Source organism: Coenobita brevimanus, chromosome 25 (genome assembly GCF_032717465.1).
Source record: "Coenobita brevimanus isolate Jiangsu-jjx chromosome 25, ASM3271746v2, whole genome shotgun sequence".
Lineage (NCBI taxonomy): Eukaryota > Metazoa > Arthropoda > Malacostraca > Decapoda > Coenobitidae > Coenobita > Coenobita brevimanus.
This window is the reverse complement of record NC_136978.1, coordinates 13,614,026-13,630,121: the sequence shown is the minus strand read 5'-3', so window position 1 is coordinate 13,630,121 and position 16,096 is coordinate 13,614,026. Positions and strand designations below refer to the sequence as shown.

The following is a 16,096-nucleotide window of genomic DNA, read 5'->3' as shown; positions in this document are numbered from 1 at the left end:
ATCTAGAAGTGAAAATGGAAAGAAATGTGAAGGTGTGAAGGATGTAGGTGGTAGATTAGTAACCCATGGTGATGAAGTATACTGATGAATGGAAATAGAGAGAGCAGAGCCACTATAAACATGATTGGTTTTGGGGGTGTGCAGAGAAGGAATGCAGTGTCAGGAAACATGACACTCGCACAGGTGAAGAGCACTGTGAAGCAGCTGAAAAATTGGAGAATAGCTGGGATTGATGAGGCGTATGCAAAATGAAGTGCTTGCTGGAAATATGTAAGAATGCATGGGTGAGTGAAACTGTGCCAGCAGAGTGAAAAAAGGCTGTGATTGTACCCATGTACAAAAATAATGGTGAGCGAAGTGAGAGCAAGAATTAACGTGGCATAAGTTTATTGAATGTGGTAAGGAAAGTATATGAAAGAATTATTATAGAGAAAGTAAGAGAGATATCAGAAGTCCTAGTGAGTGATGAACAAGTTGGCTTTAGGAGTGGCAGAGGATGTTTGGATCGAGTATTTGCAGTGAGACAGATAGTGGAGAAGGCTTATGGGAAGGACTATAAGGTGTTTATGACATTCGTGGATCTGGAAAAAGCATACGACATAGTAGACAGAGAAGGATTGTGGAAGGTTTTGCGAATGTATGGTGTAGATGGTAAGCTGCTAGGTGCTAGGTTTTGCGAATGTATGGTGTAGATGGTAAGCTGCTAGGTGCTGTCAAGAGTTTTTATGATGGTAGTGAAGCATGTGTAAGGGTTAATGGGCATCTAAGTGAATGGTTCACGATCAGTGTTGACGTGCGACAATGTTGTTTGATGTCCCCATGGTTGTCAGATATATATGTGTATGGGGTGATGAGAGAAGTAAAAACATGAGTAATGGAGAGGGGGATGACATTGGTAATGAATGGTGATGGATGAAATATCTCAGATTTGTTGTATGCTGATGATGCAGTACTACTGTACTTGCAAATACTGGACAAGAACTTGCTAGACTAGTGCAGAGTTTTGCTGATGTGTATGAGCATCGTGCCTTGAGAGTAAATGTAGAAAAGAGTAAAGTGATGGTTATTGAGGGAGAATGTGACTCCCAGTGTGATGTTACAGTGAATGGAGAGAGACTGGAATTGGTGAGAGAGTTCAAATACCTGGGTACAGTGATAGAAAAGAGAGGAAATGTGCAAAAGAAGTGGAAAGTAGAGTGACACAAGGAACAAAAGTAGCTTCTGCAATGAAAGCCTTGATAAGAAACTGAGGCTTGAATGTTGCAGCTGCACGAGGCTTATATGAAGGAGTGTTAGCTCCAACTTTAACGTATGGATGTGACTATGGTGTGACCTGAAAATAAAAGATCAAGAGTGAGAGCAGTGGAGATGGGACTGCTGAGGAATGTATGTGGAATACAGAGAGTGGATAGGATACGAAATAATGTGATTTGTGAAAGGTGTGGAGTGCAGAAGTCTGTGGACATCAGAATCAAAGAGAGTGTACTGAGATGGTATGGTCATATGGAGAGAGTGAATAACAATAGAGTGATGAAAAAATTATATCTGAGCGAATTTGAAGGAGGGAGGAGGCAAGGTACGCCAAGGAGAAGGTGGAGGGATATGGTGGATGAGTGTTTCAGGAAGAGAGGTTTGGAAGTCGGTGAGGCTAGGGAACTGACAAGAGATCGAGCTGGCTCGATGAATATTGTGAGGAGAAGTGCATGGTCATGGATTTGGCACCTATTTTTAAGATGACAGCCTTGGGATTGATCCAATTGGATATGTTTATATGAAGCAGTCAGATAGAGCCAGGATTCCGGGGGCTTGAATGATGAGTGAATGGAAGCGTGGCCCATTGGATTGGCCAAATTTGGGCTGTCTGAACATTGCAACTCCTCACCTTGCCCTAAGGTGGGAAAGTTGGTCCAGCTGATGATGATGATGATGATAACTCTAAGCAACCACCAGTAATAGTGATGCTGCCTGGTGTCCCCCACAATTAGAGAAAAGGAATGGTGTCTTTTGAGGCTCATTTTTAAAGAGCAGATGAGAGATTTATGACCTTAGGGAAAGGTTATCTGAACTATGGCCCATGCAGCATTTTAGTGGGAGACAAAAAACATCGCCCCCATATATCAGCAATCTTGAGTCTGGGATAAATCCTTCCATCACCACCTGAAATACCTGATTGGTGTCATATCTGGCTTAAAACCTCTTCTAAAAGACATCTTCAAAAATGAGCAGAGGAAAGAGTTAAAAAAAAAAAAAAAAATGATAATTTCAAATGATAGAGTGAGCCTTTGTACCTCCAATGACGGAGGGATCCAGTCAGTAAATATGTTTTTTTTATATGAAGGTATCCAGAGTTACTGTTAATTCTTGTCAATGGGTCACATAAGTACAGTTACCTCCACTTCTAATGAGTACAGCGGGTGGTGTGTGTGGTGAAATGTGGCACCACTGCGTTTGTTTACATCGTTGTAATAGTACGTGAATGGGCAGACCCGGCAGAGCTTCCCCTCCGTTACAGTATCTAGTACCCACAGAAACAATGTTCTGTCAAGTCATACTCTGTCTGCGAATACAAGTGTTTACCATGTATGTGTAGCGGAAGGTAGAGAGAAAAACAAATAGTAGCCTAATGCCATTGGTTCCCTGTGTTTCTTTGACAGGAGATGACTGTGTGGTTAGGTGGAACAGAGGGGAGGGGGAACAGGTGGTGGGGGTGCATGTATCGAAACTTCGTCGTGTTTTGTTTAGAAATGTGAAGGGTGTGATTATACAGATGTTCTGAGGTGATCTGTAACTCCATATGCAATAACATGTACTGGATGAATGTTGGAGTCTTAATGTTCATCATACAATGTGGTGAACAACTGTAGTTGAGCATAAATGTTAGAAGGTGTGATGTCCGGTGTCTCGAAACGTGGTTCACCTGAGTCAAGGGAGTGTGTGACTTAGCTGCTGTAATATATATGTGGCTAAATCAGGGTCGCCACAAATTATTCATGATTATGCATGTGACACAACGGTCTTGCATCATCCAGTCTGTTTTATTGCGAGGAAAAACAGTCACTATATTCGCAAACGATGGCATAAGTAGATATCCTCTTGCATAGGATTATAGCTATGTTGAGTGTTGGACAGCTATTGGCTTGTTGTGCGAAAATGTTGTGCAGTCATCATACTGATGGATCATGCAGAGGTAGTGGGATACTGTATTTGCTTAATGAATAGATACCTTGTATTAAAATAATTGAAATAGCTGTGTTACGGGTGTCCAGTCCACAAATGATGTCGCTATCTTCGAGGTGCTGTTTCATTAGACTGGATAGTTGTGACACAACATCCACAAACATTATCATCGTTTATTCTCTTTAAAGCATTCATACATTAGTTTTCATACAAGTATTACTCATTCAGGCCTTCCATAGCTCCAGACGCATTATACTATTTAATTGCATCTACACGGATACACTTCATTCAGAGGGAGTAATATTTCCGTTGTCTGCCATTATGACACAAGTTTTTAGTATGTGACCATGACTACACAAAATATGTCAGTGGAGTGGTGCTGCTGAGAGAGTGTGAAACTGTGTATAGTCTACGTGTGTTTGTGCAGGGAGTCTGGTAGGACACTTCACCAACTTATTCACACTTCTGCCAAGATGGCAGCCAAAGTTGCGGTTTTAGTGACTATACTGACTGACCTTTGAACACACTTTCACCTCTCGGCAGTCTGAATGAGGTCTTGTTTTCATCCCATAGACACATTAAGTTATATAATGAACAATGCAATTTTATGTGTAAGGTAAGGAGTGTTCTATGCACTGTCTCCATACAGGCTTAAACAGTATAACACAGCCAAGGATAAGCTGGACCAACGGTTGGATAAAGGTTGAGTGCTGCTGGAGCATCGAAGTAAATGTAAGCAACATTGGTGCACCAGCACCCAACCACCGCGCTGTAGGCAAATGCCCCTGGGTTCTTAAGCTCTCCTCTCTCTCTCTCTCTCTCTCTCTCTCTCTCTCTCTCTCTCTCTCTCTCTCTCTCTCTCTCTCTCTCTCTCTCTCTCTCTCTCTCTCTCTCTCTCTCTCTCTCACACACACACACACACACACACACACACACGGATTCAACCGATGGACGTGCGACATCGGCGCTCTGTACCGAACCAACACGGCCAGTGGCATTACCTAAATTAGTATCTTTGTATGAGTCAAGCTCTGTACCAGGTTAGACTAAATGATTTTTCATTATTAAAAGGAAAAAAATAATAAGTTTAAACAAGACTTGTTCAAACAGGGAAAAGAACCAAGACCAAAGAATACGCTGAGTCATCTGAGGTTTGTTTAGACTACAACAACACGGGGATTGTAAGTACATGCTCTGCACTTTTAGTATTGCAAAATGGATACATACTTTAGTAAAGCAAATTTGGAAAAGAAAAGGGATAAAGGTAAAAAGGTAAATGATGATTTCTATCAAGAACTGGTTGAAGTGGAGACTCACAATAGACTGGTTGAACGTGTAAACAAACTAGAAATGGCTTTCAAAAATGAAATTGATGAAATAAAGAAGCAGATGTACTTGCAAAAGGAAGAAATAGAAAAACTAGGAAGGGAGGCCAATAAGAAAGACACAACCATCAGTGAACTAACAGTGGAATTGAGTACACTTAGGAAGAAAATGAGTGAAATGGCAAGTACAGTAGTCAATCACGAGAGTGTTATGGAAGAGTTCAAAAATGACACAGAGACAATTAGGCAAGTAAGCAGTCTTATTGACCAGAGCAGTGATATTGAGGAGAAGATAACACAGGTGAATGAAGCTGTGCAAAGCTACAAAAATGATGTGGAAACCATGTATGCTGAAATGGTGAAAGTAAAGAAAGACTTAGAAACAAGGATGGAGGAAAAAAGCATTAAAAAGGAAGTGAAAAGAATAATCCAAAACAATCCAAAGTTAGTCAGAGATTCAGTAGATATAAACAAATCTATAGTAATCACTGGTATAGAAGAGGAAGAAGTAAAAAACAAGATCACAAGAGACAAAAAGGAGATGGCAAATGTAATGAGCTTACTGAAAGAATTATCAGAGGAAATCTGTAGTAAAGACATAGAGGAACACAAAAGGTTAGGGAAATATGAGAAAAGCAAGACAAGACCTCTAAAGGTGACTTTCCAAAGTGTAAACACTGTGGAAGAGATACTAAAAAATGCAAAGAATCTTATGGAAAAAGAGGAGTTCAAAAATGTATGGATAAAAAGATGCCTAACACAAGAGGAACTGGAATTACTGAAAGAGAAAAGGGAGGAAGCAAAAACAAAAAATGAGGGAAGATCAGAAGAGGAGAAGAAGAAATTTTTTTACAAAGTAATAGGATTACAGGTACAAAAGTGGTACACAAACAGGATGGAATAAAAAGGAGGAAGGTAGTAGAACCATGTCATGACAAGTATATAAACAAGATGATAAAGTTGATGTACTCAGATATGGATGGAATGGTATCTAAATTACTAGAGATGAATGATTATGTCAGAGTAAATGAATCACAAATAATATGCCTAACTGAGACAAAATTAACACCAAGGATATCCAATGACATACTAAACTTAGAGGAATACAATATATGGAGAAGAGACAGAAATTTAAAAAAAGGAGGAGGAATTATAATATTAACTAAGAAAAATCTAAAAGTCAATGAAATAAAACTAGATATACCATCACAAGTAGAACTGATTGCAGTAGAGATCAACACATCTGAAGGTAAAGTAATTGTAGCCAATTTGTACATGCCACCCAGATCAAACACATGGGAAAGAGATGAATATGAGGACCTGGCAGAGAGTACAATTCAGAGTTTAAGATCATTACTCTATAAAATGGAAGAGAAATCAGAAAGAATTATACTAACTGGAGATTTCAATACAAATATAAATTGGAATACACTAGATATAATTAGCCAAGAAAGCTGTTGGGACCAAAAGCTCCTGGATCTCGTACAAGAGTTCTTCCTAACGCAACATGTGAGGGAAACCACCAGAAAAAGAGGACTTGATGTACCTTCAGTGCTAAATCTAATATTTACTAGGCAAGAAAATGATATTGACAGTTTAATATATCACCCCCCACTCGGCAAAAGCGATCATGCAGTACTAAATTATAACTTCAGGATAGCATATGACATAGTAAACAGCATTGACAGTTACAAAAAGAGCCTAAACTATAAAAAGGGAAATTATCAAGACATAAAGAAGTATTTCTTAGAAGTTGATTGGGAAAATGAGCTTAGAGGACAAGATTTAAATGCTGTATATAAAAAAATTCTGTGAATTTTATGAAATAGGAGTCCAGAAGTACATCTCACAGCACAAAGAAGCAGATAAGAAAATACAGAAATGGTTCAATACAGAATGTAAAAAATCAAAAGAAAGAAGAGATTTGTTGTGGAATAGATACAGAAGACATAATAGTGAAAGGGTGTATAATAATTATAAACAGGCAAGAAACGATTATACAAGAATAAGGAGAGAAGCCCAAAAACAGTTTGAGGAGGATATAATAAATAAAAGTAGTGATCAACCAAAGCTGTTGTACAGCTATATCAGAATCAAAACCAAAGTAAAAGATTAATAATAATACAATCAATTACGGACGAGGGAATCACTTATACACAAGAGAAAGATATTTGTGAAGCACTAAATAAGAATTTCCAATTAGTTTTTACAGAAGAAAAAAATTTTGAGAGGGACTATGTGGAACATGCATGTCCACACATACTACCAGATATACAAATAGCAGAAAAAGTAATACAGGAGGAGTTAAGTAGATTAGACAGAGGAAAAGCAATTGGTCCTGATGAAATTTCATGTTGGGTACTACGAGAATGTGCAAAGGAGTTAAGTAAACCATTATTTTTAATTTTCAAGAAATCCTTGAGTCAAGGTAAACTACCTGATATTTGGAAAAAAGCAAATGTTGTCCCCTTATTCAAGAAAGAAAATAGACAAAATCCACTCAACTACCGACCAGTATCACTGACCAGTATTGTAAGCAAGGTATTAGAAAAGCTCATAAGAAAAGCTTGGGTAAATCATCTAGAAGAACACAGTATGATAACAGAAAGACAGTTTGGTTTCAGAAAAGGAAAATCATGTGTTACTAATCTGTTGAGCTACTATGACAGAGTAACAAACACAATACAGGAAAGGGAAGGATGGGTGGACAGTATCTATTTAGATTTCAAAAAAGCTTTTGACACAGTACCACACCAAAGACTTTTATGGAAACTGTACCATCAAGGAGGAATTCAAGGCAAACTGTTTTGTTGGATGCAAGACTTTCTCATAAAAAGAGAAATGAGAACAGTACTAAGAGGAAACTATTCATCATGGAAAGAAGTGACTAGTGGAGTACCACAGGGTTCAGTGCTGGCACCAATCATGTTTTTAGTGTATATAAATGATATAAACAGTAACACTGGAAATGAGAGCTATCTGAATATGTTTGCAGATGATGCAAAAATACAAAGGAGAATTACTAACACAGACTCTTGTAGGGAGCTACAAGAAGAATTAAATAAACTTCATGAATGGAGTAGTACATGGCAAATGGAATTCAATGTGGACAAGTGTCATGTAATCAAGTTTGGTAAAAGTGGAAAAAGACCTGATTGGGATTATAAGTTAGGAAATAAAACCCTATACACATCAGAAAGAGAGAAAGACCTAGGTGTGATTATCAATAACAGACTATCTCCGGCTGACCACATCAGCGAGAAGGTACGGAACATGTATACACTGCTTGCAAATATGAGAATAGCATTCACATACATAAATGAAGACATGCTAAGAAGGATAATAACATCATTCATTAGACCAACTCTGGAATATGCATCAGTAGTCAGGAGTCCTCATCTCAAAAAGCACATAGACAAGATTGAAAAAGTTCAAAGGGCCGCTACAAGATGGATACCAAGCTTAAGGGACCTAAGCTACGAAGAAAGACTAAATAAACTGAATCTACCAACACTACAGGAGAGAAGGAAAAGAGGTGACATGATAATGCTATATAAGTGCATATCAGGGAAGGGGAAAATAGACATAAATGATTACTTAACATATGGAGAAGCATCAGCAAGAGGACACTGCAAAAAACTGCATAAGAAGGGAGGTGATAAAGACGTAAGGAAATTCAGTTTCCCAAACAGAGCAATTGATCAATGGAATGCACTACCGAATGAAATAGTGTGTGCCAAAACAATTAAAAAATTTAAGGATATGTACGATAAATATGGTTTAAGACACGGGACAGTACGAGATTGACTCATTCCTGTAAAGATACAATTAGGTAAGAACAATTAGGTAAGAACAATTCCGGCCTTCCTTGTATAATGTTTAACGAGACCTGATACTGCCTTCCTTATCATATAGCATTACTACAATGAGATTGCAGCCTTATCAATGACCCTGTGTAAATCTACTGGATGATGGGTTGGGTAGCTCCCGAACTCGGGGGTATTTTGCCTAAAGCGTGGTGGAATGTTGCTTATGTTTACTTGGAAGCTCCAGCAGCACTTAACCTTTATCCTACCGTAGTTCCAGCTTATCCTCTATGTGTTATACTGTATAAGCCTGTATGATGACATGGTGCATAAAACACTCCTTACTTTACATATAAAATTGCATTGTTCACTGTATTACCGTTTCTATTGATTGAAAACAGGACCTTGTTCAGACTGCCGGGAGGTGAAAGTGTGTTCAATGATCAGTCAGTTTAGTCACCAAAACTGCGACTTTGGCTGCTATGTTAGCAGGAGGATGAGTAAGTCAGTGAAGTGTATTACCATTCTCCCTGCACAAACACACATAGACTATAGGCAATTTTACACTCTTCCAGCGGCACCACTCCACCGACATATTTTGTGTAGCTGTGGCCACATACTAAAACCTTGTTATAGTGGCAGACGACAGACAGACATCCATAATGTTGCCAGTGTTACAATTCATTATATGTCCGTTTATCGCACACACACGTTGCAGACATCAGCTACTGAGTTAAAATGGATCTGGACTGGCCAGTTGCATTACTTGACCCCTGCACAAACAAGGCTAGATTACACAATTTTCCTAGCAACACCACGCCACCGTAATGCCTCTGTAACAGTGAATACTGGCCCGATATTATCCTTGCAATTTCAACGACAGACAATGGACACACATAGTAAATCAGTCGTAGGACAAAGGCAAGCAGGACCTAAAATATCATGACATGTAATGTGTATCGGGCACTGTTGTGGTGGTGACTGTAGATAGGAAGTGAAATGTCGTTATGGTATAGTTGTTTAGAGTCATCATACGAGATTCATAATAACCTGAAGTTCGACAATAGATTTTGGTATTACAAATATCTGTGATGCTGTGTCCCATGATGCTGAAAATTGAAAACGATATTCCCGAGGTAGTTAGAATACAGTAATTGGTAGGTAAGGGGGGACTTGAGGAGAAGTTGGTCAGTGGGATGCCAGGAGTATTAGGAGAGCAAAGAAATGCTGCAGGAATAGAAAGGGTGGGAGGGCTTGACGACCCTGCATGGTTGCAAGGTGTGTGTGGAAGTGGACTGTTGTGGAGTAGGAACGAGTAAGGAGGTGGGCAGATGGGAGTAGGGTTATCACCAACATATGTGATATTTGGTGTTGGTAAGGAAAATATCCCTCCCTTTGGATGAACAGTGTGTGAGCGTAGACACACAATTAACAAATATAATGTGTCTGGAGAGAGAGAGTGCGCAGGTGTCTCTCTCTCTTGTTTTATATATATATATATATATGTAGATAGATAGATAGATATACAATACTGTATATATATATATATATATATATATATACTCAAACCTCGATTTAAGGGACTAAATGGGGAATCAACTTGTCCCTTACTTGAAAATTTCCCTTTCTTGAAAATGTTCATTGTTTTACCACAAATAAAGACAATTGTATTATGAACTGCAATGATTGACAATTGTATTATGAACTGCAATGATTGTTTCACTTATCTTACTTATTTGTATGATTATGAATATTATTTTATGGACACTGTATAAAGAAACATATTAATGTGTATAACCTAGACTTTATGTATCATTTTGGAATGGTCTTTTTCGTTTGTCAGGTAGAATTTGGAGTCCCTTAAATCCAAAATCCCTTAAATGGAGGTCCCTTAAATCGAGGTTTGAGTGTATATATATATAAGTATAGATAGAGACTCTCTCTCTCTCTCTCTCTCTCAAAATTCTGGCCCTTCCTTGTATAATGGATAACGAGACCTGATACAGTCATTACTTGTTTTATGTTGATTCGGTTCACAATAATTCGCCACAACGATAATAGAAAAATTTCACCCCAAAATTTGATTTACAATAAATTTCCCACCATAACGATTTTGCCATCGGAAAGCGCCAGGCACACGCAAGGTGACCATCGCTTGTCTCAGGCAAGATGTCGGCCCCGGCGTGCAGCACATTGTTATGGTTCTGGTCCCACCACCCCTTCAAAGCCCTGTCTTTTCAGCTTGTTCATGTGTGCCCCCCTGTTATCGTCACCTCTCAGGCAAACATTGTACTACAGTACTGTGGATTTGTGTGCCCAGTGGTAAGGTCAGTGCCAGTGTAGGCCCTAGTGCTATGGGTGGTGCAGGTATGGCCCCCAGTGCTAAGGTTGGTGCAGGTATGGGCCGGATTCCCCTTCCCCTAACCTGTTCCTGTCTGACTCAGAGGCTAACCACTAGTGCCTGTAAGCACAGGCTGTCCCCCAGCCTCAGGGGGGATGACTTGGAGACGACTTGAAACAACACAGGAAAGAATGAAGGTTGGTTGTCATTTATGGTTCAGTCTTGGTTAGGTGATTTTGGGAAGTTGAGTTGACGTAACCCCCCTTTCATAATGTGTTTCAATCTCCCGATTTACGATAAAATCGGCATACGATAAGGTATGACCTGACGTAACCCCATCGTAAAACGAGTAGTGACTGTATTAATTTCTCTGTCATATCGCATCACTACAACAAGATTGCAGCCTTGTCAGTGACCTTGTTTAAATCTACTGGATGACGTGGGGTAGCTCCAGAACCGGGGGGTAATTTGCCTAAAGAGTGGTGGTTTGGTTTTACCATCCAAGTGTTGGTGCACCAGTGTTGCTTATGTTTACTTGGAAGCTCCAGCAGCACTCAACCTTTATCCAACCGTTGGTCCAGCTTATCCTTGGCTGTGTTATACTGTTTAAGCCTGTATGATGCCATGGTGCATAAAACACTCCTTACTTTACATATAAAATTGTATTGTTCACTGTACAGTATTACTGTTTCTGTTGGTTGAAAACAGGACCTCATTCAGACTGCTGGGAGGTGAAAGTGTGTTCAGTGGTCAGTTAGTATAGTCACCAAAACCGCGACTTTGGCTGCCATCTTGGCAGAAGTGTGAATAAGTCGGTGAAGTGTTTTACCAGACTCCCTGCACAAACACACGTAGACTATAGGCAATTTTACACTCTCCCAGCAGCACCACTCCACTGACATATTTTGTGTAGTTGTGGCCACATACTAAAACCTTGTGTTATAATGGCAGACAATGGACAGACATGCATGGTAAAGGAAATATTGCTCCCTCTGGATGAACAGTGTGTGAGTGTAGACACGCGATTACATAGTATAATTCATCTGTAGATAAGGAAGGCCTGAATGTGTCATACTTTTATGAAAACTATTGTATGAATGTTTTAAAGAGAATAAAATAAACTATGATCAGTGTTTGTGGATGTTGTGTTACAACTATCCAGACTAATGAAATAGCACCTTGAAGAAAGCGACATCATTTGTGAACTGGACACCCGTAACACAGTTATTTCAATTATATATTATAAAACAAAATATCCATTCATTATGCAAATACAGTATCTCATTACCTCTGCCTGATCCATCAGTATGATGACTGCACAACATTTTCGCACAACAAGCCAATAGCTGTCCAACACTCAGTGTAGCTATAATCCTATGCAACAGGATATCTACTCATACCATGGTTTGCGAATATAATTATTGTTTCTCCTTACAATAAAACAGACTGGATGATGCACAACATGGCATGACCATTGTGTCACATGCATAATCATGAATAATTTGTGGCAGCCCTAGTTCAGCCACAAATATACTACAGCAGCTGAGTCGCACACTCACTAGACTCAGGTGAACCTCGTTTCGAGACACCTGACATCACACCTTCTAACATTTATGCTCAACTACAGTTGTTCACCACATTGTATGACAAACATTAAGACTCCAACATTTATTCAATACATGTTATTGCACATGGAGTTACAGATCACCTCAGAATATCTGTATAATCACACCCTTCACGTTTCTAAATGAAACACAGCGAAGTTTCGATACATGCGCCCCCACCACCTGTCCCACCTCCCCTCTGTTCCACCTTGCCTCACATTCATCTCCTGTCAGAGAAACAATGGAAGCCAATGCCATAACTATTTGTTTTTCTCTCTGCCTTCCACTATACATACGTGGCAAACACTTGTATTTGTAGACAGAGTATGACTTGACAGAACATTGTTTCTGTGGGTACTAGATACTGTAGTGGAGGGGAAGCTCTGCCGGGTCTGCCCATTCACATACTATTACAGTGATGTAAACAAACGCAGTGGTGCCACATTTCACCACACACACCACCCACTGTACTCGTTAGAAGTGGAGGTAACTGTACATATGGTCATAGATATATTGTTATACCATCTCATGAATGTGTAATATTGTATATAGCTATATATTTTCTTGGCAGACTTGAGGTGGGATCACAGCTGGATATTACTGTCAGGGAGAGTGAATTAGCTCTGCTTTCTGGTTTCTACTTCCTGTCACCTGCTAGGAAGACACACAATGTAAGTTTTAATGGTTCATAGGCCATTATTCCTTTCAGAATGATTTGATGTGTTTGGAGAATTTTGGTGGTATTTTTTTTGCCATGAATGGACTAGGTTGTAGATAACACGAGGAAGGGTGAAGCACGTATCGTATTGTATCATTCGTATGTGAGTGGTCCCTGAGTTATGATGGTCCGACTTACAGTTTTTCAACTTACGATGGTGTGATGGTAATACACATTCAATAGAAACCCTACTTTGAATTTTGAATTTTGATCTTTTCCCAGGCTAGTGATATGTGGTACGTTACTCTCTCGTGATGCTGAGCAGCAGCAGCAAGCCGCATCTTCTAGTCTGCCATGCACTTAGTAGTGTATACAACTGATACTCTACTGTGTTCTGTGTTGCCAGCATTTGTTGAGGATATCCCCCAGTATCCACATTGTGTTCTGTGCATCCATCATGTCTGTAAAATGCCCGTATGTCTGTCCTGCTACTGGTGAGAAGAGGAAGTGGAAGGCAATTACTCTTGAGATGAAACTCAAGATAATTGCCTAGCATGAAGGCGGAAAGCCCGTAATGGCCATCACACATGAATTTGAACTCTCAGTCGACAATCTTAGTACAGTATTCAATAAATATCGTGAGATTCAACACTGTATTATTAAATAGGATTTGTGTTAATGATTTTGCTCAACTGTAGGCTAATGTAAGTGTTCTAAGCACATTTAAGGTAGGCTTGGCTAGGCTTTGATGTTCTGTCGGTTTGGTGTACTGTATTAAATGCATTTTCGACTTATAATCCACATACCTTGGGTGTATCGGAATATAACCACAACGTAGGTCAGGGACAGCCCCTTATTTATAAAGGCTACAACATGCGTGCATGCTTCAGCTTTGGTCACCTAATGGTGGCTTACCACACTTCTTGATTTCTGGCAACATCCCTGTTCAGTCCCATATTCCTGAGGTCACACTCCGTGACCTCGTTCCAGGTCTTTTTCACTCTGCCTCTCACAACCCAACCCCCAACATTCATGCATTCGTCTTCCACACCCAGTTGTCATCCCGCATTCTCTCAACATGCCCAGTCCTTCTTGGTCTACTTCTTTTCATCACAATACCAGTACATTCTGGTCCCATTCTTCCTTTCAACTCTTCAGTCGCAATCCTACCCCCCTCAGACCTCAAGTTCAAGTATGCTCTGTTGTATACATCCATCTAATCATTGTAATTTTGGTATGTTTGAGCCTGTGATTATCTTCTTCCTCTACTGCCCAGGTCTTGCTACCACACATCATCACCCCTAACACATGCCACGTACAAAGATCCCTTAGTACGGAGGGGGAACCCTCTCAGTGTTAGGAGAGACAACAGTTCCCTGAACTTCCTCCAGCAGCTTCTTACCATAGCCACAGAGCTAGCTCCAGCCCCACCACCAGCTCATAATATGTCCCCCAAATAACAAAACCGCTCCACACACTCGAGACTCTCCAGCAAGATCAATTCTTTCACACCTGACAGTCTGCAAATGCCCTCCCCAACACGGAAATCAGCATTATTTCGCAGTACTGTACTCTTAAAATACAACTCATCTCATATTCACCCACTTCTCACAAACACTGCACAAGATGGAGTTACTTCCCACACGCTTGTGGCAAACTGCACATGGCCTCACTCCCTTTGCTTTGTTGGTACTGCCACCAGTCTGGCTATCATAACTTCTTATTTTTTTAAGTCCACATTTACTCTCAAACCATTGTCCCCCATTCTTTCTGTCTATTTCCTAAATTTTTCCTCTGTCACTATATCATTCTCTGCAGTCATCACCATGTCATCAGCATATAACATCTCCCATGGGAGTCCATTTCTGAAGTCACACAAGAGAACTTCAAGCACCACATTAAACAACAAGGGGCTAAAGACTGACTCCTGATGTGTGCTGACATTCACAGAAAACTCACCACTCATATCTCCATTCACTCCCACCTGGGTGTGAGCACCCACATACATAGCCATAACCACTCTAATGGTTACAGCCACTCCTCAGTCCCAAGCTTTCTCACTGCCCACTTTTCCACCTCCCTAGGAACTTGGTCAAAGGCCTTCGCCAAATCAATAAAAACATAGCACAGCTCCCCTTTCTTTCATATATATATTTCCTGAAGCATTTGTGCAATAAATATGGCATCATAGGTCACTTTGCATGGCATAAACCCAATCTGCATCTCATCAATATTCACTGTTTGCCTTATCATACCTTCTAGGACTCTGTTACCTTCATTATCGGGTCCAAAAGTTTTATACCTCTATAATTTGCTCTTTCCAGGGCATCACCCTTCCCCATATATATGTTTACAAGCACACTCCCTCAACCAGTCATCTGGGACAATGTAAATAAATCAAATTTATCAAATCAGTCCCTAAACCCACTCTTGTATCCAAAGGCTTCATCATTTCAGCAGTCAACCCAATCACTCACACCACTTTCCCCAACTGCATCCTGCCTGTTGCCCTGATCCAAGTAGCAGCATCAATGAAAGACCAAGGGTCAGACACTGGATCCATCGACTCCAAGTCTTCCCTGTTCCAATTTGATTTCTCATTTAGCAACTGGTTATAATGCTTTCCCTAGGTATTTTTAATATCCTCACTGTCCACCACGACATTTCTTTCATCATTCTTCACACATTGCTCACCTGTGATATCTGTTTTCCCACTTCATCTGATTTACCACCTTAAAAATCATATTCTTTCTTTCATCACTATTTAGTTTATCCAGTATAAGTCTGAGACTCAGATTTTTCCCTGTATAGCTCCTTTCTAGCTTTACACTTGCAGCCAAGTAGTCATCTTCATTACCACCCCTTTTTAGTTCCCAGAAAAGTCTTCTTTTCTGTTTAACTGTGGCTTCTACACCCTTATCCCACCACCATGTTACCTTATATCTTGGAGGACCCCTTGTCCATCCACTATCTAAAGCAGCATCTCTCATGATTTTGCTCTTGAGAGCTTTGCACTGTCAACAGCTCCCTGTTCAACCACCATTCTACTTGTCTCGCTATAGAGGCATCCATTGCTGCTTAGTTTTTCAACTTCTGTATTTTCCCCTTGGGTGTATAGGTCCTCTTCTTCACCACCCGATCCTTAACCTTTAAACGGCAGGCTACTTTCCAATTATGCATCCGTG

At 40.0% G+C, this 16,096-nt stretch overlaps 1 protein-coding gene across 1 annotated transcript in view; it reads left to right on the top strand.

Annotated features, from left to right (window-relative positions):
- LOC145393722 (uncharacterized) overlaps nt 1-16,096 on the top strand; it is an 848,279-nt gene that overhangs the window by 371,107 nt on the left and 461,076 nt on the right. The window contains exons 43-44 of the mRNA XM_080267765.1: nt 12,161-12,217; nt 12,825-12,924. Of these exons, the coding sequence (XP_080123891.1) occupies nt 12,161-12,217; nt 12,825-12,924 (157 nt within the window). The remainder of the gene's footprint in view (nt 1-12,160; nt 12,218-12,824; nt 12,925-16,096) is intronic.